At 43.5% G+C, this 26,404-nt stretch overlaps 1 protein-coding gene across 9 annotated transcripts in view; it reads right to left on the bottom strand.

Annotated features, from left to right (window-relative positions):
* Window positions 1-24,278, bottom strand: part of Ica1l (islet cell autoantigen 1 like) — a 56,805-nt gene extending 32,527 nt beyond the window's left edge. For 3 of the 9 annotated variants that reach the window (XM_075956127.1, XM_075956135.1, XM_075956136.1), the window contains exons 1-3: window positions 24,172-24,278; window positions 6,698-6,876; window positions 3,468-3,540 (exon numbers count right to left, since the gene is read on the bottom strand). In XM_075956127.1, the coding sequence (XP_075812242.1) occupies window positions 3,468-3,540; window positions 6,698-6,859 (235 nt within the window). In that variant the 5' untranslated portion in view covers window positions 6,860-6,876; window positions 24,172-24,278. Of the gene's footprint in view, window positions 1-3,467; window positions 3,541-6,697; window positions 6,877-9,102; window positions 9,158-23,303; window positions 23,388-23,772; window positions 24,081-24,171 lie in introns of those variants that run through there. The other 6 variants (XM_075956129.1, XM_075956131.1, XM_075956134.1 and 3 more) reach the window with 6 other exon arrangements.
* Window positions 24,279-26,404: the final 2,126 nt, after the last annotated feature.

Here is a 26,404-nt window from a genome sequence, read left to right as displayed (position 1 = left end):
TCAGGACAGCAGAGTGCGTGCTCTTGCTTCTAACCCAGAATAATTTTGGGGTCTCTCAACTTTTGCTATGACTCAAAGGCATGAGTCTACTGCTTTTCCTACAGTGTGGATTTCAGCACAGATTACAAAGAGTAGAAATGCTTAGATGTCTAAAACTTTTATTTCTTTTTATAAACTTAAGAAATTCTTGTAAGCTTCAGGGAGTCATGAGACTTGGATATACCTCTCACAAACCAAATGGACTCCAGATAAGTACTCTTGTCAATCAACAGCCTAAGCTTTCCCCCTACCCCTTCCCCTTGACTTGGAATTCCTCCCTTCCTCCAGTTACCAGGACCACAGACCTAGAAGTGTCAAGAGTACACCCAATATACAACCTTTATCCTAAACTCCCTAACTTTACTTTCTGTCCCTTGTCTCTCTATCCAGCAGATTTCCAATCAACTGAAGTTGCAAACTGCTTCAATATTTCTTGCAACATGTCAGCCTTGGATGTTGCAGAACCTGCATCCGAGACTGCTTCAAAGCAGCCTGCATTTCACTAGCCCCAGGTGGTCCCATAGAACCTGGGCAGCAAGCCAACAAGCAAAAAGCAAAACAAAACAATCCAAAAACAAAACAAAACAACAACAACAAAAAACCCAACAGATGTCCTCAAGCCTGTATTTCCCTCTCCCTCTCTGTCCTTTGACCAACATTCCTGTCTTCCTGGGCCCCAACAATGACACCCCATTTCAGCTCAGCAGTTGTTACAGTTAGAGATCGTGCTGACCCCTATCATCAACGAAAGGCTGGAATGGGAGGTCTCAAAGAAACCCAGGACAAAAGTGAGGTGCGATTCATGCATCAAAGCAGACACTGGATACCTCTCCCAGCACTTCTCACAACCCCCCTGCCTGGCTCCCTTACCCCTGGTGTCTTTTCCTATGTAACACAGCCGTCTTGGCTATATATGCTCCTGGTTCTTCTCTGGGCTGTGCTCCTGGACTTCTGGTTCATCGTTTGCTTTCTCTTCTACCCCCACCCCCATGACCTGGTGCAGTCTGCTGACCCATGCAGCCTGGACTCTTCCAGATGTCTCTGGCTGTGCTCTCCCTCATATTTATGATAAAAACCTTCTCAGTCATACCTAGGAGTGGTCATGTCCTCATTTTCATTCAGGAATAATGTTAACATTCCAATTGCTTGAGAGGAATGAATTTTCTACGGCTCATACTTTAATATTAGGGAAAATCATCCCTTTTGTGTGAGGATTTAAAGCTCTCTGGGAACAGAGAACACTCCATTTTCAGGTATAAAGAGAGCATAAATCATTGCCGAGTCTCACCTTTATGGATGCTGAAAGAGGCAGGTGAAGCCCAGCCTCTGCTGCTTTTGTGCTGGGACCAGCCTGCCAGCGTCAACAGACACCCCACTCTGACAGGCTCATTCCGGGGCCCTAACCTGCTGTGTTTGTCTGATAGTACGAGCAGGAGAAGACCTGTGAGTATGAATCTTCAAGACACCACGTGTTTGCAGAGAAGGTACACAATGAAGCCTGCACTTATGGCCTCTTCCTTCCTCTGACATGCCACGAAGATGCAAAGTTGAAGGCACACAGACTTGCCAATGTTTCTAGACATTTTCAGTGGACATGGCAGCCTTTCACAGCCTGGTGTTTTTGACCCTTAGTAACCTGGCCCTAACTTTCCTTTGTTCTTCCTCCCTTCTTAGTCTTAGATACATGCTCTTCCGTGCATACGGGCTGTTTTCTTTCTTTACTCTTGTTCCCTGGCCTCCAAATCTCTTCTTCCCTCATATATCCGCCCCCCACCTAACCATGACCACATTCCCTTTGTCAAATACCATATCCCACGGTTACTCCCAGCTACAGTTCTGTGATATGTCTTGAAGCTGACTCAGTTGCATGCTTTTTGTATCATTTTTTAATTTTGTCACAGAAAGTTCAACTATTTTCTTGGGAAAAGCACACATATAGAATGCATGACATATTTACACACACAAAAACAACTTCCCTAATTATGCCATATTGAGTTTTTCTTCACTATGAGTTTTGATTATAAATGGTAAACCTGACTTACAAAGCTTTGGAAAATAGTGTTTTTTTTTTTAAGGCAGTGTGTTATTGTGACCCAGACTGACCTGGCTGGCCCACACTCGCCTCTCACTCAGTGACCCTCCTGCTCAGCCTCCTGAGTGCTGGGGGGCAGGGGAGAGTCACCCACAGACAGGAAAGCATTTATTAATGAGAAAATATTTACTGAACACTGACTCCATGCTAGACATTGTTTTTAAGGTTTGGGGACACACAAGTAAACAAAACCAGTTCCTGCATTATCAGATCCAGCACAATGGCTCAGTGGGTAATGGCACTTGCCACCAAGCCTGTGACCTGAGCTTTGGTCCCCAGAGTCCACATGATGGAAAGAAAGAATTGGCTCTCACAAAGTGTCCTCTATGCCCTGACATGTGTATAACCTAACCTCAAGCAAGAAGTAATTAGTAAATAATAGGAAAGTTAAAAGAAGAGCACATTCTAAGTGTAAAAAGAAGCAATAGAGAGAATATACAGAATGCTGAATATTATAAGAGCACAGGGGAGTTATAAAGGAGAGGGAGTTTGAATTAAGGCCTTGTCAAAACGATGGCCTTTGACGAAAAATCTAAGGAAAGTTAGGGAGCATATGATGCAGATATGCCTGTCGTGAAAGAGAGCGACACAATTCAGTGAAAGGGTTTCAGGACATGAGATCAGAGAGGTAGCCACATCTAGTAAGCCACTATAATTGAAGTAGAGAAAGAAATTCAATGGCCAAGTTCCAACCGGAAGTGGTCGGGGACAGAGAAGAGCCTGCCAAAGGCAGGATGCTGAAGTTGGAGAGGAAGACCACAGCGGGGTGGGCTTGTGGGAGCGGAATAAAGGAGGTAAACTGAGGAGGGGGTAATCAGCTGTGGGGATGAGAACTGGCTTTTCCTTCCTGTGACCTTGACAAGAGATGCTGGAGGAGAGGAAAGAGCAGAAGGAAAAAAGCCAGGTGTGGGGGGATCTGCCTGGAAACTGAGCGTTCAGGAAGGCGGAGGCAGGAGGATTCCAGGCCAGCTTGGGCTACAGAGCATACAAACAACATTATCAAACGTTCTTGTGAGAGAAAAAAAAAGAATGAGGAACTGATTGTAAAATCTACAGGGGCCAAAAGAGGTTTTGAAAGATGGAACAAACCTTAAAGTTCACCAAGAGTAAAACCAGAGTAGAAAGTGAGTCTGGGCTAAGGGATTTAATGAAGTAAAAAGGAAAAGACGGACACCGGGGGTTTAACAGGTCACTGTCAGTATTCATAGTTTTAAATTTTAAATAAAACCTCACTAAATAGCTTGATAAACATACTTTACCATTAAGTGCTCATCTTCAAAAATGCATACCAATCATTATTTTAAATGGGAATTATCGGATAGCTATGATGTCATACCATTGAGTCTTAGCTGATATTTCTCAACTATCTTCAGAAGTTCATTGCATGTCTCCTGGATGGAGTGAAAAACCTTGAAAAATAAATTTTATTAGGACAATTTAAAGAACAATAAACAAATACAACTTTTAGCACTTCAAAATGAGAATATTTGCATAAAAGTATCTATTGGGTTTACTTCATAAATTATGTCAATTTTCTTGGCTATGATTTACCTCTCTTAAACATAAATACCATGTCTATTTTTATTGACTGGGATGTACTTCAGGCTTAGTTTTATCATTGATATAGAAAGCACATGGATAAAAAGAGATAAATTGTGGAATTTATCTATAGAATTTGTTCTCCCTTCTGCTCCCAATTATCTGAACATGAGAAAGTTATATACAATATAAACAATTTCAACAACACAGGAAAAAGAGAGTACTTTAGAAACAGGTGATGCTCAATATGGGGCTTTTTCTAATAGTGTCAAAGCAAAACAGTCCAATAAGTTTATTATTAAAAAAAAAAGATGTAGCCGGGCGATGGTGGTGCATGCCTTTAATCCCAGCACTCGGGAGGCAGAGACAGGCGGATCTCTGTGAGTTCGAGACCAGCCTGGTCTACAGAGCTAGTTCCAGGATAGGCTCCAAAGCCACAGAGAAACCCTGTCTCGAAAAACCAAAAAAAAAAAAAAAAAAAAAAAAAAAAAAAGATGTATTGGGCTGGGCAGTGGTAGCAGATGCTTTTAATCCCAGCACTACAGAGGCAGCCTGGTCTACTGAGTTCCAGGACAACCAGGGCTACACAGAGAAACCCTGTCTCAAAAAAACAAAAGAAAAAAAAAACAAAAAAAACCAACAAAATGACGGTAACAAAAAGAATGTACGGGACGGGTGAAGTGGTACAGCCTGTGCTGGCAGTAAAGGGGGAGGAGCCCTATACTGTGGTCACGCATAGCCACCATATGTAAAGCAGCACATGCAAGTTTGTAGTAATTCTAAAAGTTTAACTTCTGCTGTGCTTTGTTTGAGTCAAGATGACACAATGTAGTATAAAATCTAAAAGTGGCAAGAATTCTGGAAGTTCTCACCGTAAAGAAACACCACATGTTTGAGCTGTGTAACTAAAACATTAACTATCAGATATATGGATTGAAGGTTTCATGGTATCCACTTTATAAAAAGATTTATCTTTATTTTTATGTGTTATGTGTTCTGCCTGAAGGTGTGTCTCTAACCACATGCTTGTCTGGTGCTACGCAGGCCACAAGAGGGTGTCTGATCCCGAGACTGTGGGTGCTGGTAATCAAACCTGGGTCCTCTGTAAAGCAGCCGGTGCTCTTAACTGCTGAGTTTTCTCCAGCTCTCTCTCCATTAAACTCTTATGTTTTTATGTATCAGTTAAACTGAGTTAAGAATAAAAAGAATATCATGACACCAAATACAAACTGCTTTTGGAAAAGGCTGGGGATGTGGCTTAGTGGTTGAGCACTTGCCTCCCATGCGTGGGTTCAAGCCAGAACTGCCAAAAGGGAAAAAGAAAATTATTTGAAAATAAATTATTAAAATTACAAAAGCTTGCTTTTGGGTTATTTTTGTTTGGAATTTCCCCTCTTTGCTACTGTAGTTAATCAGAAACAGAAAATTAAGAAAATATCTGGTGAACTCTGACTTCAAAGTTAAGCCCACAAGATGAAGCCATATACCTGGTGCAACTCTTCATACATAAACTTTCCTAACCTGGGAGTATTTATAAGAGTCGCTGGAGGAATAATAATAACTTTAGATGTGCTTGATAATGAATTAGATTTGGCATCTGGTCATGGCCATTTAAAACTCAGTTTTCGGGGCTGGAGAGATGGCTCAGCGGTTAAGAGCATTGCCTGCTCTTCCAAAAGTCCTGAGTTCAATTCCCAGCAACCACATGGTGGCTCACAACCATCTGGAATGAGGTCTGGTGCCCTCTTCTGGCCTGCAGGCATACACACAGAAAGAATATTGTATACATAATAAATAAATAATAATAATAAAAAAAAGCTTTGTTAAAAAAAACCCTCAGTTTTCAGGGGCTAGAGAGATGGCTCAGCAGGATCCGCCTGCCTCTGCCTCCCGAGTGCTGGGATTAAAGGCGTGTGCCACCACCGCCCGGCTAGCAGTTGAAAACAAATAAAAAACTGGCTGCTTTTCTAGAGGACCCGGTTCACCTCCCAGCACCATCTGTAACTTCAGTTCCAGGGGATCTGATGCCCTCTTCTGGCTTCCCCAGGCATGTGGTGCAAAGACACACATGGAGGCAAAACACTTACCATACATGTAAACTAAATAAAAAACAAAAATCAAATTTCAATGCATGAAAGATTACAAAATGATACAAACAGACCGCCCACCAAGATGAGGTGATTACGGCAGGAGGTTCCCACAGTCCTGCAAGACTTCCTACTACTGTATGTTATTTTCATGACGAATTTTACTTTTTACTTATGTTTTTTGGAGATGGGGGGGGGGTCTTATGCAGCCCAGGATGGCCTTGAGCTCACTAGATAGCTGAGGATGACCTTAAGTTCCTCATCCTCCTGCCTCCAACTCCCAAGTGCTAGGATTATATATGAGCCATCAAGCCTAGAATTTTTTCAGTTTTTAAGAAAAATAGTACAAATATGGAAGAACATAGCTGATTGCCAATATGTGTAATGGTCAGCATTACAATACAATGTTCTAGAGTGCCTAACCATATAAACAACACAGAAATAGTTCCTTCTGTGGGATTGTGTGTGTCAACAGTTCTGGGTGTTGCTACAGCAGTCTGCTCACGTCCCACACATGAACCACAAGGATTACTCTGCAACACAAACAAATAGCAAATGCTTCTTTTCATTTCCTGCTTTTTCAAGACAGGGCTTCTCCACTGTGGGTGGAGCCATCCCTGGGCTGGCAGTCCTGAATTCTGTAGGAAAGCTGGCTGAGCAAGCTATGGGGAACAAGCCAGTAAGTAGCTCGGCCTGAGGACCCTTCCTTGTCTGGGTTTCTGTTCTGACTTCCCTCAGTGACGGACTACAGATGTGGAAGAGAATATGGAAGTCTAAGTCAAACCTCTCCTCCCCAACTTGCTCTTCGTCATGGTGTTTCATCACAGCAGCAGCAACCCTAAGACGCTCCTTAAACTCCTTGGTGTGCATGTTTGCGACAATCTCCCTTGGAGTCCTAGATAATAACCAGTTCCACACAATACACAGTCTTCACGTTTACCTCAAGCTTAGCATCCAGTTCTGCATCAGATGCAACCACATGCTCGTCTTCCTTCTTTCCTGTGGCTTTGATAAAGACCTGTTTAGTCTTCCAGTACTTCTTCTGCATTCTGTTCATCACCGACTGCTTATCTTCTGCTCTGAGCTGCCCACAGGAATCCATGGAGTAACTAAAACACACTAAGATTAAGCTTCTTTTAAAAACTTACCAACAGACTAAAAAATTACATTTAAAAACTTACAAAACTGACACCTAGCTGGCTTGTCAGTATTTAATTGACAAACCAAAATTGATATCAAATATAAACATGATAATGCTTGCTTTATATGATCTAGGTTTTTTCCTATAATTACAACTATAGAAAGAGAGAGGTAAAAAGATTAATATTACTTCTACTTTTGTTATGAAGCAAAAGTGTTAAAATTGTTATTCTATAGTTATGACTGGAAATAATTCTATTTAATCAATATCTAATAGCAAACATTTCTTAGTTTATTACTCCCCCTAATTTTTAATTTTTGCAGCATACTGAAGAATAAAATTTGCATACATATATACATTTTATAAATATATTTACAAAAGATGTTAGATGAATATAATTTAATAAACATTTTTAGATATGTAAAGATTCAGATACATGCACATCTTTAAATATTAAATAAATACTGTAATATCCATAAGACAACAGAAACGAAAACCTTAGATATGGAGGAGACATGTTATAAAGAAAGGGACAGACACTGTAAGCCATCATCATAAACCTGATGGGTGATTGCTTTAACAGAGATGACACAGCTACATATAAGAAAATAAAATGTGAAAAGCATTTTGTAAAGATGTTTAAAAGAGAGACAATAATAATTGCTTGATACTAAAGCCCAAAGTATTCCTGTGGGCCGGGGGAACAGAGCGGAGATGTCCGTGACTCAGTCGCTTGTCCTTGTCAGCAAAGAAACAGACTCGTCTCCCTTTCATTTGGAAACACTTACTAATTAAGTTAAAGTAGGCTAATTTCTAAACTCCCAGGGCCAACAAGAGCAAGAGAGCCTACCATGACACAAAAGCTAGGGAGAAAAGAGGAAGGCAGCCTGACAGACAGCAGACACCAATTTACTAGAGTAGGATTGCAATATTTAAAATCATATACAGGGGCTGGAGAGATGCTCTTCCAAAGGTCCTGAGTTCAATTCCCAGCAACCACATGGTGGCTCACAACCATCTGTAAAGAGGTCTGGCACCCTCTTCTGGCCTTCAGGCATACAGACAGAATATTGTATACATAATAAATAAATAAATATTAAAAATAAAATCATATAAAACTTCCTTTTAAGCACTAAAAACCCAAAGTCATAAAAAAGGTTAGAAAGCAGGGTTAGAGTATTTGCCTGACATGTTTGAGGCCCTGACTTTAATCCCCACTAATCCAAAATCAAACCCAATTAAAAATAAAGTCCTGAAAAACTAAAAACTACAATCCAACCAACCACTCATTTAGGTGATGTGACATTCTCCTCAAACAAAATGACACAAAGGTAAAAAAGAATGTGTCAAAAGTAGATCTTACCAATGTATACCAAGAGTTAACATGTGGTATATATCAATAAATCATAGAAAATATTGAAACAAGTCAGAGATACAAACTTCAAGTAGTCTAATTAAAAATCAACTACATGGGGGCTAAAAAAAAAAATGGCTCAGGAAGAGCACTGGCTACCCTTCCAGAGGACCTAGGTTTAATTCCCAGCACCCACAGGACAGTTCTCAACCATATATAACTCCAGTCCCAGAGGAGTGGGCAGCAGGCATGCACATGGCATACGTGTACACGGACATACATGCTGTCAAAACACCCATACAAATTTTTAAAAAAGGAGTAGAGAGGATAGAGAGATTTCCCGGTGGTTAAGAGCACTGGCTGCTCTTCACAGGGTTCAGGTTCATTTCCCAGCATCCACATGGTGGCTCATGATTGCCTGTGTGTACCTCCAGTCCCAGGGGAATCTGATGCCCTCTTCTGACCTCTGGGGGCACTAGGCATGTATGTGATGCATATAAAAATATACAGACACACATGGTGCACATAATACATGCAGGCAAAACATCTACACATAAAATAATAAATATTTAAAATGGGTTAGATAGCCAGTGTGGTACACACCTCTATAATCCCAGTACTTGGGAGACTTGGGCAGACCTAGGATACACAGTGAGACTGTCTAAATAAACAGACAGATAAATCTGGCTGAAATCGTGTATGGACAAAAGGAATACAACAAAAGTGGACTCAAAATGAAACTATAAAAATGATCAGATTTAAGGAGAGACAAGTAGGTATTGGGAAGAGAAAAGCTATAAGAAAAAGACAAGATAGAGTGGGACAGAAAACACCCAGAGAAATACAATACCCCTCAAACTTGTGGATGACAGTCATGACGTATAAATGCAATGAGCTGGATAAACCTAGGTAGGATAACACAAATAACACAAATAAAATCTTAAGTAGGTACATCATAGACAAGCTGTTTAGATCCAAAGATGGAAAAACACTTTGAAAGCACAGAAAAATGTTTAATCATTCTTATTATTCTTTATTATTATTATTATTATTTTGAGACAGAGATTTTCACTCAGGCTGATCACTAATTGACCAAGTTGGCCTTTAACTCATGGTGATGCTCCTGCCTCAACATCCTGAGTGATGAGATAACAGACAGAAGCCACTGGGCCTGGATAAGAAAATCTATCTTGAGGGCTGGAGAGATGGCTCAGTGGTTAAGAGCACTGCCTGCTTTCTAAAGGTCCTGAATTGAATTCCCAGTAACCACAGGGAGGCTCACACCCATCTGTAATGAGATCTGGTGCCCTCTTCTGGCCTGCAGGCATGCATGCAGGCAGAATACTGCATAATAAATAAATGAATGAATGAATGAATGAATGAATGTTTTAAAGAAAAAAAAATTATCTTGAAAAACAATGAAGAGCCGGGCGGTGGTGGCGCACGCCTGTAATCCCAGCACTTGGGAGGCGGAGGCAGGCGGATTTCTGTGAGTTCGAGACCAGCCTGGTCTACAAGAGCTAGTTCCAGGACAGGCTCCAAAACCACAGAGAAACCCTGTCTCAGAAAACCAAAAAAAAAAAAAAAAAAAAAAAAAAAAAAAAAAGAAAGAAAAACTATGAAACAAAAATACAGATGAGAGCTAAGTTTTCAATAAAATAGCAAATTTAAGTAAAATAGAAAGCTAAACTTAAGATATTTAAAGGAAAAATCATGTTGACGCGTAATTCTATATTTACGAAACCATCCATTAAAAATAAGCTATTGTGGGAGTGTATACCGAAATCAAAGAACAAAAGAGGTTGAGGCAGGAATACCATAAGTTCCAGGCTATCCTGGGCTACACAGTGGGACACTATCTTAAAATAAGAAAAAAGCAAAGATGCAAACAAAAATGAAGGCATTTTCAGATACAAAACTCAGAGATTTAACGGTTAAGGTATTTCAGAAATGCCACCATCTGGCTAGATTATAACTTCAGCGTTTGCCCATCACTCCTGTTGCGTGAGTTCAATCCCCAACATGGCTAACAACAGGAATAGCATATGTTTGGGCACACACGATAGCGCTGGTATTGTTGTCACTTCTGGATGGCGAACTTTGTCATCAGAAATGTATGGTCACGGCGCGATATCTCAGGATAGAGTTCAATTCCAGAACTCACACCCGCCTCCTGAAAGTTGTTCCCCCATCATGGTACATGCATGCACACACCAATAAGTTAAAAAATGTAAAATGCCAACAGTTCAGCCAGGCCAAGTGGCTCAGGCCTTTAATACCAGCACTTGGGACGCAGAGGCAGAGGTAGGGGGATCTTTTTAACTTTGAGGCCAGCCTGGTCTACAAAGAGAGTTCCAGAAGAGCCAGGGCTATTACACAGAGAAACAAACCCTGCCTTAAAAAAAAAAAAAACAAGCAAAGAAACCAAAATGTCATCAGTTCACCATTAATTGATGGGAAAAGAAAATGTGGCATATTTACGTAATAAATATTACTCAGTCATAAGAGAGTTACTGACAATGTGTCTGGACATGCTGAGTGGAGTAAGTGGGGACCCAGAACACAAAAACAGCAACACAGCATCCTTCAACCTGCTTCTGCCGCCATATTGCCTTCTCTTCCTCCCCTCTCTGCATTTGAAGGATCCTTGTGATTACATCTAAGCTACCCAGACAACCTGTTTCTACCTCATGAGTCCTACCAACCTGTGAAGTCACTTTTGCCACAGAAGGTAATAGCTCTCTGAAATCCAAGACCCTGGTGACTAGATGTTATCCCGAGTTTTTATCCTTGTTTAGCAAAAGAAAAGGCTCAGATAACTCACTTGGGAAAGGTACCTGGAAGTCTTAAAATGGCTTCGTTCTGATTTCATACAAGAGAACTGGAGAAGGGTCTTTTCCAACGTTTGTAATACTGGTTTATTGATGCCAGTTTTCATGTGAGTCTGTTTATTGTTCTGGAAGGGCAGTCTATGTTTTCTAGAGGCTTTCATGGTCGACCCTTTATTTCACAATGATAGCTATAGATTTCCTCTGAGGCAAATTCAGATTACACTTCATTATGTTCATGGAATTTCTTGGCCACAGCTGGGAGGGGTGCAGAGATGGTGTCACCTGAACATCCGAGTGCTGCCAACACTCAGAACTCTCCTTCCGTGAATTCTGGGGCCTGTGCTCCTGCGGGAGGGAGGGAGCCAGTGTACCCCATCCTGTGCGTCACACACTTCCAGCAGGGCAGGTCTGCTCTGAGAGCCATCGTCCCATGAGCGAGCCTCAAAAGCACCTGTTCACTTCTCTTCTGGCAACTTCGTTACCCTGCTTATTGTGCCGTGTGTGTGTGTGTGTGTGTGTGTGTGTGTATGTGTGTGTGTGTGTGTGTGTGTATGTGTGGGGTACACATGGAGGTCAGAAGACAACTTACAGGAGTTGGTTCTGTGTTTCCCAGGATGCAATTTAGGTTCTTAGGCTTGGAGTCACACCCCTCCCTGCTGAGTTATCTCTTTTCCTCTTGCCTGAGGGGGACCCTCAGCTATTCTTTTGACATGCTATTGGGTGTGTGTAGGAAAGTGACTAATTATCATTATTAGTCCATAGACCTGGGGAAACAGACTACATGACTTACAGCAGCTTGTATGTGAATATTCTACCTGTTCTCTATTTTGCTAAATGTCCAACATTTTTATTGTTATTTTGTCTTCCAAGAATACTAAGATCCCTCATGTACCCAGCGTGCCTTCTGGTGTTTCGTTGGCCTCGCACACACGTGTTGTTTGCTTTGATTATGTGCTTGCCTTAGTATCGTCCTAAAGACTAGTAAGGAAGAATGGGAGGCAAAATGTATTGATCCTGCCATTTTAAAATACAAAGTTTATTATTTATACTTTTGGCAGTTAGTCACCCTCCCCACCGTCCTTCTGGAATGCTTGTGTTACATGTAGGAGCCTTTCTGGTGCATATCCCTAAGCCTTGTCTCATACGCTTTGCTTGTCTTTGGTTCCTTTTCCTATGACCTCTCCATATGGCGGCTTACAGCAGAACCCACATAAATGCTGGGCTTGGTGGCCTGCACCTGTAACCCCAGATCTGGGGTGGGAACAGGGTAGACTAATCCCAATGGTTCACTAGCCAGCTAGTCTGGTCAAAATGACAAGCTCCAGATTCAGTGAGACCCCTGTCGTGAAAAGGTGAACAGTGGTAGAGGAGGACCCTCAGCTTTGACCTCTGGCTGCCACATATAAACATACAGGCAAGTCAGAGCACACTCACGTGTGTGTGCGCACACACACACAAACACAGACACACACAAAAACACACTCACACTCTCATACAGTAAGGGCAAAACAGTAAGCAATTCACAAAAGAACTTTAAAAGTTCAATGAATATACAAAATTATATTCCACCAATAGCTAAAGAAATACAAACAAGGGGCTGGAGAGATGGCTCAGAGGTTAAGAGCACTGATTGCTCTTCCAGAGGTCCTGAGTTCAATTCCCAGCAACCACATGGTGGCTCACAACTATCTATAATGAGATCTGGTGCCCTCTTCGGGCATACAAACATACATGGAAGGAATGTTGTATACATAATAAATAAATAAATCTTTAAAAAAAAAAAGAAATACAAACAACCCAGGTAAAAGAGGTGGAATTCCAAGCCAAACAAAGAAATACAGTGGGGCTGGAGAGATGGCTCAGAGGTTAAGAGCACTGCCTGCTCTTCCAAAGGTCCTGAGTTCAATTCCCAGCAACCACATGGTGGCTCACAACCATCTGTAATGAGGTCTGGTGCTCTCTTCTGGCCTGCAGGCATACACACAGAATAATGTATACATAATAAATAAATAAATAAACAAACAAACAAACAAATAAATAAAAGAAATACAGTGTAATCCTGTCTCAAAAGAGAGAGGAGAAAATGTCAGATGAGCTATTACTTAAAAGTACTTAAAGCTTTGGGGAAAAGTGAAATAATAGTTTACATAACTCTTTTCTCTAAAATTAAAATATCTCATATGCAAAATTCCATATCTTAAAGTTCTGATGTCAATAAATAAATGTCAGATATAATGATGAAATACAATCAATTTTAAGGAGACACTCATGTCCGATAAGCATGTGCTCTAATCTCATATAGATCCATTTTTGGCAACTTGGATGAGCTCTGAAAAGCTCACTTCTAACTTGCCGAATCCTTGAAGCCAGACAGCAGAACAGACAACTGAAAAAAATGGGAACATATTTATGGTGGCTACAGTTCTTTACAGTTTTTCTGGGCTTCGCCTGTGAGAACCTGACTGAAGAATTTATAAATGGCCCTCATTCTTCAGTGGTGTAGAACTAATTCAGCAAGACCTAAAGTTGGGGAATCAGTTCTGAGACCTTTAATCACCTTTAGATAGGTGGAAGTCTGGAGCTCTTCTGTAGATACTTTGCAGAACTTCCCTAAGGTCTGCATGGAACACAGCACTCAGGAGACCCCTGACACCACACATCAGCACCTCCCTTGACGAGAGAGCTGATTTTTAAAATGTCTGTCCTTTGACTTTAACTGCAGGATTAAAAAGGCAAGCAAGGTAGGCACCCGAAAACCCACAACAGCTTGTGGAACATTAAAAAAAAAATTATTGCCTAGACACAAGGCATGGTTACGTAGAAAAGAATCAGGGCACACATCAGACTGAAGTAAACCCATCATCCCTCAGCCTTGCTGGCCTCAAAACCAATGGAAATCGCCGTACAAGCAATCAGCTACAGCAGCACTAAGTCAGCTACAGCAGCACTAAGTCAGTCAGCTACAGCAGCACTAAGTCAGTCAGCTACAGCAGCACTAAGTCAGTCAGCTACAGCAGCACTAAGTCAGCTACAGCAGCACTAAGTCAGCTACAGCAGCACTAAGTCAGTCAGCTACAGCAGCACTAAGTCAGTCAGCTACAGCAGCACTAAGTCAGCTACAGCAGCACTAAGTCAGCTACAGCAGCACTAAGTCAGCTACAGCAGCACTAAGTCAGCTACAGCAGCACTAAGTCAGCTACAGCAGCACTAAGTCAGTCAGCTACAGCAGCACTAAGTCAGTCAGCTACAGCAGCACTAAGTCAGCTACAGCAGCACTAAGTCAGTCAGCTACAGCAGCACTAAGTCAGCTACAGCAGCACTAAGTCAGTCAGCTACAGCAGCACTAAGTCAGTCAGCTACAGCAGCACTAAGTCAGCTACAGCAGCACTAAGTCAGTCAGCTACAGCAGCACTAAGTCAGCTACAGCAGCACTAAGTCAGCTACAGCAGCACTAAGTCAGTCAGCTACAGCAGCACTAAGTCAGTCAGCTACAGCAGCACTAAGTCAGCTACAGCAGCACTAAGTCAGTCAGCTACAGCAGCACTAAGTCAGCTACAGCAGCACTAAGTCAGTCAGCTACAGCAGCACTAAGTCAGCTACAGCAGCACTAAGTCAGTCAGCTACAGCAGCACTAAGTCAGCTACAGCAGCACTAAGTCAGTCAGCTACAGCAGCACTAAGTCAGCTACAGCAGCACTAAGTCAGCTACAGCAGCACTAAGTCAGTCAGCTACAGCAGCACTAAGTCAGCTACAGCAGCACTAAGTCAGTCAGCTACAGCAGCACTAAGTCAGCTACAGCAGCACTAAGTCAGTCAGCTACAGCAGCACTAAGTCAGCTACAGCAGCACTAAGTCAGTCAGCTACAGCAGCACTAAGTCAGCTACAGCAGCACTAAGTCAGTCAGCTACAGCAGCACTAAGTCAGCTACAGCAGCACTAAGTCAGCTACAGCAGCACTAAGTCAGTCAGCTACAGCAGCACTAAGTCAGTCAGCTACAGCAGCACTAAGTCAGTCAGCTACAGCAGCACTAAGTCAGCTACAGCAGCACTAAGTCAGTCAGCTACAGCAGCACTAAGTCAGTCAGCTACAGCAGCACTAAGTCAGCTACAGCAGCACTAAGTCAGTCAGCTACAGCAGCACTAAGTCAGCTACAGCAGCACTAAGTCAGTCAGCTACAGCAGCACTAAGTCAGCTACAGCAGCACTAAGTCAGCTACAGCAGCACTAAGTCAGTCAGCTACAGCAGCACTAAGTCAGCTACAGCAGCACTAAGTCAGCTACAGCAGCACTAAGTCAGTCAGCTACAGCAGCACTAAGTCAGCTACAGCAGCACTAAGTCAGCTACAGCAGCACTAAGTCAGCTACAGCAGCACTAAGTCAGCTACAGCAGCACTAAGTCAGCTACAGCAGCACTAAGTCAGCTACAGCAGCACTAAGTCAGTCAGCTACAGCAGCACTAAGTCAGCTACAGCAGCACTAAGTCAGCTACAGCAGCACTAAGTCAGCTACAGCAGCACTAAGTCAGCTACAGCAGCACTAAGTCAGCTACAGCAGCACTAAGTCAGCTACAACAGCACTAAGTCAGTCAGCTACAGCAGCACTAAGTCAGCTACAGCAGCACTAAGTCAGCTACAGCAGCACTAAGTCAGCTACAGCAGCACTAAGTCAGCTACAGCAGCACTAAGTCAGCTACAGCAGCACTAAGTCAGCTACAGCAGCACTAAGTCAGCTACAGCAGCACTAAGTCAGTCAGCTACAGCAGCACTAAGTCAGTCAGCTACAGCAGCACTAAGTCAGCTACAGCAGCACTAAGTCAGCTACAGCAGCACTAAGTCAGCTACAGCAGCACTAAGTCAGCTACAGCAGCACTAAGTCAGCTACAGCAGCACTAAGTCAGCTACAGCAGCACTAAGCAGTCAGCTACAGCAGCACTAAGTCAGTCAGCTACAGCAGCACTAAGTCAGCTACAGCAGCACTAAGTCAGCTACAGCAGCACTAAGTCAGCTACAGCAGCACTAAGTCAGCTACAGCAGCACTAAGTCAGCTACAGCAGCACTAAGTCAGCTACAGCAGCACTAAGTCAGTCAGCTACAGCAGCACTAAGTCAGCTACAGCAGCACTAAGTCAGCTACAGCAGCACTAAGTCAGTCAGCTACAGCAGCACTAAGTCAGCTACAGCAGCACTAAGTCAGCTACAGCAGCACTAAGTCAGCTACAGCAGCACTAAGTCAGCTACAGCAGCACTAAGTCAGTCAGCTACAGCAGCACTAAGTCAGTCAGCTACAGCAGCACTAAGTCAGTCAGCTACAGCAGCACTAAGTCAGCTACAGCAGCACTAAGTCAGCTACAGCAGCACTAAGCAGTCAGCTACAGCAAACCCTCCTAACATCAGCACCCAGAGCCCAAAGACTACAACAGCCATGTGAACTGGGAGGGCCTATGGTGCTCTGCTTGCACCACTTTCACGCAAAGATCAGGCTAGAACAGAACAGCCCCATCCAGCAATAACTAATTACAAAACAAATAACAAGGAAGAGCAGCACTCTGTGCAAGAAAAAGGAGAAACTGCCATAACAGAAAAAAAATAGGAAAAAAAAAAACCCAGTTGAAATTAGTTCCGTAAAACAGAGGTTTGAAAAGCTTTGGAGACAAAAAACAAAGATACCCCCATACAACTGATCGTAAGAACTGAAAAGCACCAAGAGTTAAGAAAAAACAGCTGGGACTGGAGAGATGGCTCAGAGGTTAAGAGCACTGGCTATTCTTCCAGAGGTCCTGAGTTCAATTCCCAGCAACCACATGGTGGCTCACAGCCATCTATAATGAGATCTGGTGCCCTCTGCTGGTATGCAGGCATACATGGAAAGAATGTCGTATACAAAATAAATAAACCTTTAAAAAATATGTACTGAATTTTGAACTACATTACCAACAACTACAGGCAGAAGGGCTGTCTGGAGCAGCAGTTTGGGGAGATTTAAATATGAAAAGTCCAATGGCTTGAAACAGCATAGTTAGTCAAAATAAGGATGACTGATCTAATGCATACAGTAATTCTGGACAGAGAAATACTGATACTTGGAATAGCCAAAGTAAGAGGGATGTAAAACTAAAATTGAAAGGCTTTACCATGCTCCCGGAAAAACTAATTATGATCCAGACTGTCTCATGAATATTATTCAAGTTCAAAGGAAAATAGAGTGCTCTCAGCACTTGGACAGAAAAATCGGTGCCACCTCCAAATTAAGTAATTTATACTGGTTCAGACACCCACTCTTAACATAAGGTGGGGAAGTGACAGTTAAGGGTTAACTCTTTGGCATGTCACTGTGAGGATCCAGCACCACAGGGAGAGAAAGTAAGTACTGTGTCAGGTGCTGAGGGACAAAGCACCACACGGAATTGTCTACTAGCTAGGATATATAGGAATAGGTACATAACATTCCGTTGTGTGTGTTATTGATGGGTATACATTGTTTTCAAACTTGGCATTATCTGAGACAATACGAGGAACATTTAAAAGATACACAAGCATGTTTATTAGATATGTTCCCAGAAGCATAAAGGCATAAGTGTGTTTTGAGGTGCTAAGGTTTTGCAGCGCTATCTTCCATGTTGTACCAACCAGCACCATTTCCCAACGGCATGGTTGATGTTGTGCTGTGTCACATTTTGGTGAATTTCAGTATTTCAAATTTTTCATTATTGTCTTATGGTATTACGGGATGTTGTTCTTGTCATCAGTACAACTATGATTACCTTACAAGAAATCCTCACAAGATTAGCTCTGCTAATAGTCTCTTCTGGAAATGGGGGGCAGCGTTCGACGGGCTCATGAGGCACAGAGACGAACACAGGGGCTCACAAGGCAACACACACACTCGTGAGCCCTCCTCTCCCCAAGGTATAAAAGCAGTTACTTCTGAATGGGAAGCTGCTGTCTGGTGGGTAGTGCCTAGAAATAACCTCGGTCAAACTCTGGGTCACTGAGCTAGAATCACTCAGTTTTTGTCATCAGTGTCCTATGTAGGGTGAGTCACACAGCACACGGTGACCTTTGATGCTGCAATTATAAGTAGTTTGGGGGGCAATGACCTCTTACATAGCTAACGGAGTAAATGGATGTGTTCGAACTGCCCAATCCATCAGCTACTCCTCCATTTCATTCCCTTTCCCTGAGGGCAAACACTATTGAAATTAGGTCAGCTGATAACACTGTAGTGGCCTCTACCTGTTTAAGTAAACGAAGAACGGCGTATCTCTCACTTTAAACTAGAAATTAAGGTGGAAAAGCTAAGCTGAGGGCTACAACAGGCTGAAGGACGGATCCCTACATTAAACACAGAGCCTGATTGTGAATGAAAGCGGTATTGGCATTCCATTTGTATTTTAATAAATAAAGTTTGCCTGAGGATCAGAAAAGCAAAGCAGCCAGCCACTGGCTCTTACCTTGACCTCAGTCTGAAAAGGGTGATCCTGCCTCCAGGAATCTCATAATGAGACCGAGAGGTGTCTTCTCCCATTTTATATTCCTCTCTAGTTCTGGATTAAGAGTGTGCATCACTACCGCCTGGTTTCTATGGCAAGCTAGTGTGGCTACTGGGACTAAATGTGTGTGTCATTGCTGCCTGGTCTGTAAGGCTGGCCAGTGTGGCGGTTTTACTTTTCTGGTCCTCAGGCAACCTTTATTTATTAAAATGCAGATGAAATGCCACTACAGAAAGCAGACACTCTTGAAGTAAAATCAAAGTGCCACCCCAGAACACAAGTGTAATGAGGAAGCAAACCAGGATTACAGAAAGATCTGGTGGTTTGGACAGATCATGGCAGCTAAGCATCTAATCCAGAACATCTAATCTCTTCAATTTGATAAAGTTACAATTTATCTGAGAGAGTTACAGGGCAAAGTCTGTAGTTAACAGAGTCTGGGTCATGAGACAGTTTTGTTTAAGTGTGGAGTTTTTGGTGTTTCATTTTTTGAGACAGGGTCTTGCTTTCTTCATTAGCCTGGCTGAAAATTCTCTGGCCTCCCTCTACTGGGTGCTGGGAACACTGGCGTATGGTATAGCACCCAGCTCTGATTCATGAGGAATAAGGTACAGATATCCATGCCACCTCTATAACACTGCCCAGATTAGTTTCAACTGTAAACTTGATACAACCTAGAGTCACCTGGAAAGAGGGAACTTCAGTTTAAGGACTGCCTCCATCAGCTGGGTATGGTGGCGCACACCTTTAATCCCAAAATTCATGAGGCAGAGGCAGGCAGACCATCCGAGTCTGAGGCCAGCCTGGTCTACAGAGCGTTCCATAAGCAATGTTCCTCCTCTATGGCTTCTGCTTAAGTTTTCACTTGTGTTCTGCCCTGGCTTCCTTCAGGGATGAACTGTGACCTGGAAGTGTGAGCCAAAGAAACCCTCCCCTTCCCGGAGTTGCTTTGGTCATGGTGTTTATCGTGGCAACAGGAAGCAACCAGGACAGGCATGAAGTGCAAGGTGAAACAGGCAGTGTTGGTGCAGAAGCCGCAAACTGCCAGAAGGTCCAGCTGAGACTGTTGAGGAAGTGGACACACACCAAACAACAGGCTTAAAGGGAGCTGAGAAAGCCTTCTGTTGAAGAAGACTCAGCTGGAACTTTCACAGACAGAAGCCAGTGCCCGGCTTTGTCCAAGGACAGGATGACTCCCTTGTTCGGGGCTTAATATGACTGATGACTAAGTTGAAGCCAGTGCTTCTCGGTCATTTAAGAATCAGTTAATAAAAGGCTAGTTCCTGGACAGCTAGGGCTGTTGCTGAGAAACCCTGTCTTGAAAATCCAAAAAAATAAACAAAAATAAAAAAAAATAGAAGTTGAGTTAAGCTGGGCGGTGGTGGCACATGCCTTGAGTCCCAGCACTAAGGAGGCAGAGGCAGGTGGATCTTTGAGTTCTAGGACAGCTTGGGCCATGAAGAGAGCCTGTCTAGAAACTGCCACCCCCTCACACATAAGTCAGAGTAATCATCTACTACCTCTGGTTCTTCTAATCTCTCCACTTCTGAAGTGACCCCAGAGCTGAAGCGGTGGATAACTAGAAGGAAAGGGTGTCTTCCGTGCACAGAAGGAAAGTTGCACAGGTGATCTCCCAGAGGTTGTGACAGCATGCACAGCTTCTGCCCAAGCTCACACAAGACAGTCCCAGCATGGAGCGGAGAGATAGGTACAAAGTTCCATCCTCCACGTTCCTGTGGATGGACACACAGCCAAGGGCAAACAGGCAACACAAACTGGACCTGATGGTTCTGTGCGGAGACCCACTGCTCAGGATCCTTTCAAAATAGTACTGCTAAGCACAGTAGTATTTCCTGTTGTCTCGGGTGCTGAGGCAGGAGGATTGCTTGAGCCTGAGTAACATGGTGACATACCATGTTATATTTATACTTAAAAAAACTTTTTCTAGGGGGCTGGAGAGACGGCTCAGAGGTTAAGAGCATTGTCTGCTCTTCCAAAGGTCCTGAGTTCAATTCCCAGCAACCACATGGTGGCTCACAACCATCTGTAATGGGGTCTGGTGCCCTCTTCTGGCCTGCAGTCATACACACAGACAGAATGTTGTATACATAATAAATAAATAAATAAATAAATAAATAAATAAATAGAGTAAACCTTTTCTACTGGTCATTGGCAACACACCTAGTCCCCCAAGAGCTCTGATGGAGATTTACAATGAAATTAATGTTGCTTTCATGTCTGCAAATATAGAAGGCCCAGGAATCACTTCAACTTTTAAACCTTATTATTAAAGAAATGCACTTTACAAATCTGTAGCATCCATTCCCATGACAGACTGAGAAAATTATGTAATGACATTTTTGAAAGAAGTTGGCACTTTAGATGTTTTGATTCATGATTTATGAGATCAAAGTATTAATATTAACAGGTGTCTCAGATGACATTGAGGGGTTCAAGGCTTCAACAGAAGTAACTACAGATATGGTAGAAGCAGCAAGAAAGTGTGGAGCCTAAGGATGTAGCTGAATTACTGTAGCAGATGAGGCGTGGCTGTTCTGTGTTTTTGGAGACAGGGTTTCTCTGTAGTTTTGGAGCCTGTTCTGGAACTCACTCTGTAGACTAGGCTGGCCTCGACTCCCAGAGATCTGCCTGTCTCTGCCTCTTGAGTGCTGGGATTAAAGGCGTGCGCCACCACTGCCTGGCCGAGGAGTGGCTTCTTGAGATACAACCTGTATAGTGAACACTGACGGAATGACAACTAAAGATTTAGACTATTACAGAAGCTTAGCTGATCCATGGCTGGAAGGGAGCAGCTCCATTGGAAGAAGTGCTATGCTACCAAGCAGTATTAGTATTTCAAGCTACAGACGATCATTCCTAAAAGTTAATCACTGATGTTAAAAACAACAACAAAAACAAAATAAAACAAAACTGTTACAGCCACTCCAATCTTCAGCAACTCAGCAAGACTTCTTCCAGGAAAACAGCCACACTGGATAAAGGGGCAGATATGGCACTATTTGGCTTTTAATAATGTATTTTTTTAAATAAAAAAATCTATGTAATTCTTTTAGACTTAAGCTACTGCACACTTAATACAACAGAGTATACATTTAAAGAATAAAAATAAAAATTTAAAGAAGACAGTGAGTGTTAAAGTAAAAAATGATTTTACTCAATGTATAACTTTTGTTTATTAATTAAGTTTAGATTGGCTGGGGTGTGTGCCTGTAAACCTGGCATTTAGGAGGTAGAGGCAGGAGGATCAGGAGTTCCTGTCTTGGAAACAACAAAATTTTTATATGTATTGGAAAACTACAGGATTATATATCTCACTTTATTGTGGTGGCTTAAAACTGAATCAACAATATATCTAAACTGCTTGGCCAATGTTGAACTGGGGCCATAATCTCAAATTACAATTCCAAATGCCATTAGCAAGAATGCTGAACTCCTGAAATGTCAGTCCCCAAGGTCTACATGATACAAAAAACATATTTGGAATGGGTACAAAGCTAGGTATGCGTGGAAGCCAGCACCCTAAACAAGATTTTAAAAAATTAAAAATAGTAAACTGGGAAAAAGGGCAAAATTTAAGTGATAAATAAAAAAGGCCAAACAACAAAAATAAAAATGATATTTAACAAAAGCCACTTCACATAAAGAAAATTAATTTCCAGTTTTAGAAATATTTTAAAGTTCTTTACACATACCATCTGGTTTTTTTTTTTAATTTTGTTTTGTTTTTCGAGACAGGGTTTCTTTATGGAACCTTGGCTGTCCTGGAATTCACTCTGTAGACCAGGCAGCCTTGAACTCAGAGAGACCTGCCTGCCTCTGGCTCCCAAGTGCTAGGAGTAAAGGCGTGTGCCACCACCACTTGGCCCCATTTGTTTTAAAGAATATAAAAATAATAAAAATTTAAAGAAGAAACAGTATTAGTGTAAAGAAAAGATTTTACTCAATGTATATATTACAGAGAACCAGAGTTTGTTATTGTTAGTATGAAACATTATAGTATATTATGTTTCACATTTTGATATTTGCTCTTACTTTTGTCACTGAAATTAATTTTTATGACAAACATCTATGTAGTGATATTTTGTTATGTTTTAGCAAATACAGTTTGCCTGAAGATCAGAGTGTTGCGTTAAACCACTAGAGGTCAGGTGGTGGTGGCTCACACTTTTAATCCCAAAATTTGGAAATCCCATGCCTTTAATCCCAGAACTAGGGAGGTGGAGACAGGGCTGTAAGGGCCGAAGAGACAGAGCTCGGTGCGGGCTGAGGTGCAGTCTGAAGCAGTCAGTCAAAGGACGCAGTCCGAGTAGGCTGTCCGTCCGAGGACTCCTTAGAGGTAAAAGGTTTCTCTAGTGGCTGACTGCACTGCTTCTCAGATCTCTCGGCTTTCACTCTCTAATATCCTACTCCGGGTTATTATTAAGAACAATTAGAATTCGTACTACACATCTACAATGAAAATACTTCCTGCTTTTCCTATCAGTCTCATGTTTAGAGTTTTGCCGTCTGAACTGGGATCCATTTACCTAGCAATTACAGCTGCTGGTAATTAGATAGTGCTCTGCCCATAACAGCTTCCAATAGCTACGTAATCAACCATTTCGCACTGTTAAAATAAGTAAAAAGAGTTCAAAGAAAACTGGGAATGTTATACACCGATAATAAATATAAGATGATTTTTAAACTTCGGTCATATAAAAATATATACGTACCAGTAGGAGATGTTTGCTTGGCCAATAAATGTGTAACTGTAGTATATAATTAAGTCCCACTGAAGAATGAGGTACCTGTGGCTGCTAATTGTGATGTGGAGATGATTAAAGTAATACCACTTTACAAAACATCGCTTGAGCCAGAATCAAATCAATCAGTACCTGAATACTTAGAACCCAAACCACAGAGAAACATCATCTCCCCACAAATTATTTCAGTGACCTACAGCTGCTAACAGTTGTATGTTTTGTGCATGAAAAGCATAGATTACATGAAGCGTCCCCACCCCCCACCCGGATGGCAAGCCCACAGCCTCACGGGTAGGGTGCCAAGCAGGATTATTTTTCCCTTCTCCATCTTTCCTAGAGCATCAGGTTTCGGTCGCCGGCATCGTCGCCCAGGTGAGGTCAGTGGTCAGAGACACCTGGCCTGCTTTCCCCTAGCGGAATCCGAGGCTGGGGTCCCCACCTGGGAGAGGAGGCGACGCGTCTCGCACTTTGCCCTAAAGCACAGCAATGCTCAGGTTCTGCTTTCACCGTGTCCACCGAGCAATGAGGCTGTCAGCAAGGCGTCCCGTAAGGGAACAATAATCAAATCAATTAAGCACGACGTACAAAGGCGGCCAGCGGGACAGGCTGTGAGCAACTGCCCCAGCGGAAGCATCCAGGCCGGCCTCAGGCCGCGGCTTCTCCCGCAGGCGGCGAGGGAGAAGGGGCTGGGTCTGCCCAAGCCGCCGGCTGAGGCCGGCCCGCCGAGAGCGTCGGAACCGGGCGAGCCCCCGCGCCCCCGCCCGCTGTTGTCATGGGAACCAGGTCTGTCCGCCGCCGCCCTGAGGGAGCGGCGGCCCCGAGAGCCCCGGACGCTCACCGCGCCGCCGGAGCCGCGCTGCGCCGCTCCTCGCCGCCCGGGCCGCGCTCTGCCGCGCCGAGCTCCTCCGCGCGCCGCCCCAGCCGCCGCCCGCGAGCTCCCGCCCGCTCGCCGCGCGGGTGCGCCGAGGTGCGGGCTTCGGCGGCGGGAGATTTAAAGCCACGCCCGGCGAGCTCCGAAGTTACCGGTCTCAGCTGGCGAGCTCCGCCCGCCCTGGAGGAGTTCGCGGAGGTGACAGCCACGGTGGGCGCGTGGAAGCCCGGGCCGCCCTCGTCTCCCAGCCCCCGCCTTCCCCGCGCCGCCTGTGCGCCTCGGTCGCCACTCAGTGCTGGTGCTCAGCGCGCGCAAAGGCTTCGCGTGGGACTTTAAACCCTCATTTTTAAAAGGTGTAAAGAGGGGCAACTGTTAATAACCGACTTCAAAAGGCCCTATACAAAATTGTAGTGCCGCGTGTGACAGTGAATGATAAACCAGTTTTCAGAGTAAAAAGCAAATTCTGAGCCTAAAGATCTCAGAAAAGAATGGAAATGAGGCAAAAGGAAAATTGTTTTGATAGGGAATAATAAACCCAAAATGCTTCTCTTTTCAAGTTTGACACCCAAGTTCACCTTTCCTATAGGGTACAGTACACAAGTTCATTGTGTATAAGATACACAGGCTAGCAAGAAAAACACCCAAAGCTTACACTTGGGATAAATAGTCTTGAGGAATTATGGAGAACTACGTGAGGTAAAGGTCCAGGTAAAATATTAATTACGGAGCGCTCGCTGTAAAATCAGAAAAAGAGATACCTTTTCTATAAAAGGCTGATTTGGACCAAAACTTTTCAGTTGAATTGAGATCCTTACCCAGATATTTGAATTTCAAATAATGGGCAAATACTTGAAGCTATATACATTTTTTGCCACCCGCTCCCCCCACCCCCAATGTGTCGGTAGCTTTTCTTGCTGTTGAAGTCCAAATCCTTGAAGGATTATGGATTAGCAGGTGGCAGACATAGTTAATTAACTGTATGTCCTCGGATCTTTCCTAGGCCATATAGAGATGGGTAGGTGGGTCCCCAGTTTTTTCTAAGGCTCCAAAGAGTTCTAAACAGCCAGGTGCCCAGGGCAAGGAGTTAATGGCAGCTATTGCAATCTATTGAATGAATCCAGCTGTCAGCAAAGCACAAGGTGAGCAAAATGAAAAAAAGACTCAAACTGGGCAAAAACTGATGTGGGAGGTCACTTAGTACAACCAAAGCTGTATAGCCCGCAGTGCTGACCATCTGTGTAATGGAGCCCCCTGTGATTTAAGCTAGAAAGGTCCTATGGACAGATGGCCCTGCAGGAAGACTGGAATAACCTACCTCCACCACACCCTTAGCAGCTGCAGGCTGACAAACGCATGGCAGCCTTTTAACTCCCGCAGGATAGGAAAGCAACCCACCTGCTTGATTCAATTTAGGTTGCTCAATGCTCTTCCCCTCCAGCTCCAGGTTAACCCTAACTGATCCCACTTTAGGCATTAAATTTTGTTTTGAAGACAGGTCTCACTGTGGAGCTCTGGCTGTCCTGGAACTATGTAGAACAGGCTGGTCTTGAACGATTCGCTTGCCTTTGTCTTCCGAGTGTTGGCATTAAAGGCATGGGTTACTAAGCCGGGCTTTCATGCATTATTTGTAGGTACACACACAGATTCAGTCCACGAGGGCTGCCTGGCTCTCTAACAGAGCAGACAAGGCCTTCAGTTTTGGCAGATTGTTCTTCAGAGGAAGAGAACTAGACTCTGGTGGAGTCAGCCAGCTCCTAGATGCTCTTGAAGAATACTATCTTTACCAGCCTGGTCTACAAGAGCTAGTTCCAGGACAGGCTCCAAAACCACAGAGAAACCCTGTCTCGAAAAAGAATACTATCTTCAAGGAGACAGACCGTTGGGAGGTTTGCCATGCTCCAGCCTCCAGGACTTGCAGCTGCGAAGAGGAAGGACAGGCGCGCGCGCGCGCGCGTGTGTGTGTGTGTGTGGGGGGGGGGGGGGAGCACGGAGTAGGAGGATCTGAACCTTTCCTGTCCCAGTCTCTCCATACTTTGGTGGTAGATGGAAAATCATTCTTGCAGCTGCCTCCAATCTGAGACTCCGCCAGCGACTTTTAACTCTAGCCTCTGATATCTGCCTTAATTTCATTAGTGACCTGCTGTCTGCAGACTTAAATGCAAGGCTGGCACCTGCAGCCTTGCAGACCGCACAGAGCAGA

This window comes from Microtus pennsylvanicus, chromosome 22, assembly GCF_037038515.1.
Source record: "Microtus pennsylvanicus isolate mMicPen1 chromosome 22, mMicPen1.hap1, whole genome shotgun sequence".
Taxonomy (NCBI): Eukaryota; Metazoa; Chordata; class Mammalia; order Rodentia; family Cricetidae; genus Microtus; species Microtus pennsylvanicus.
This window is presented reverse-complemented; position numbering and strand designations above follow the sequence as displayed.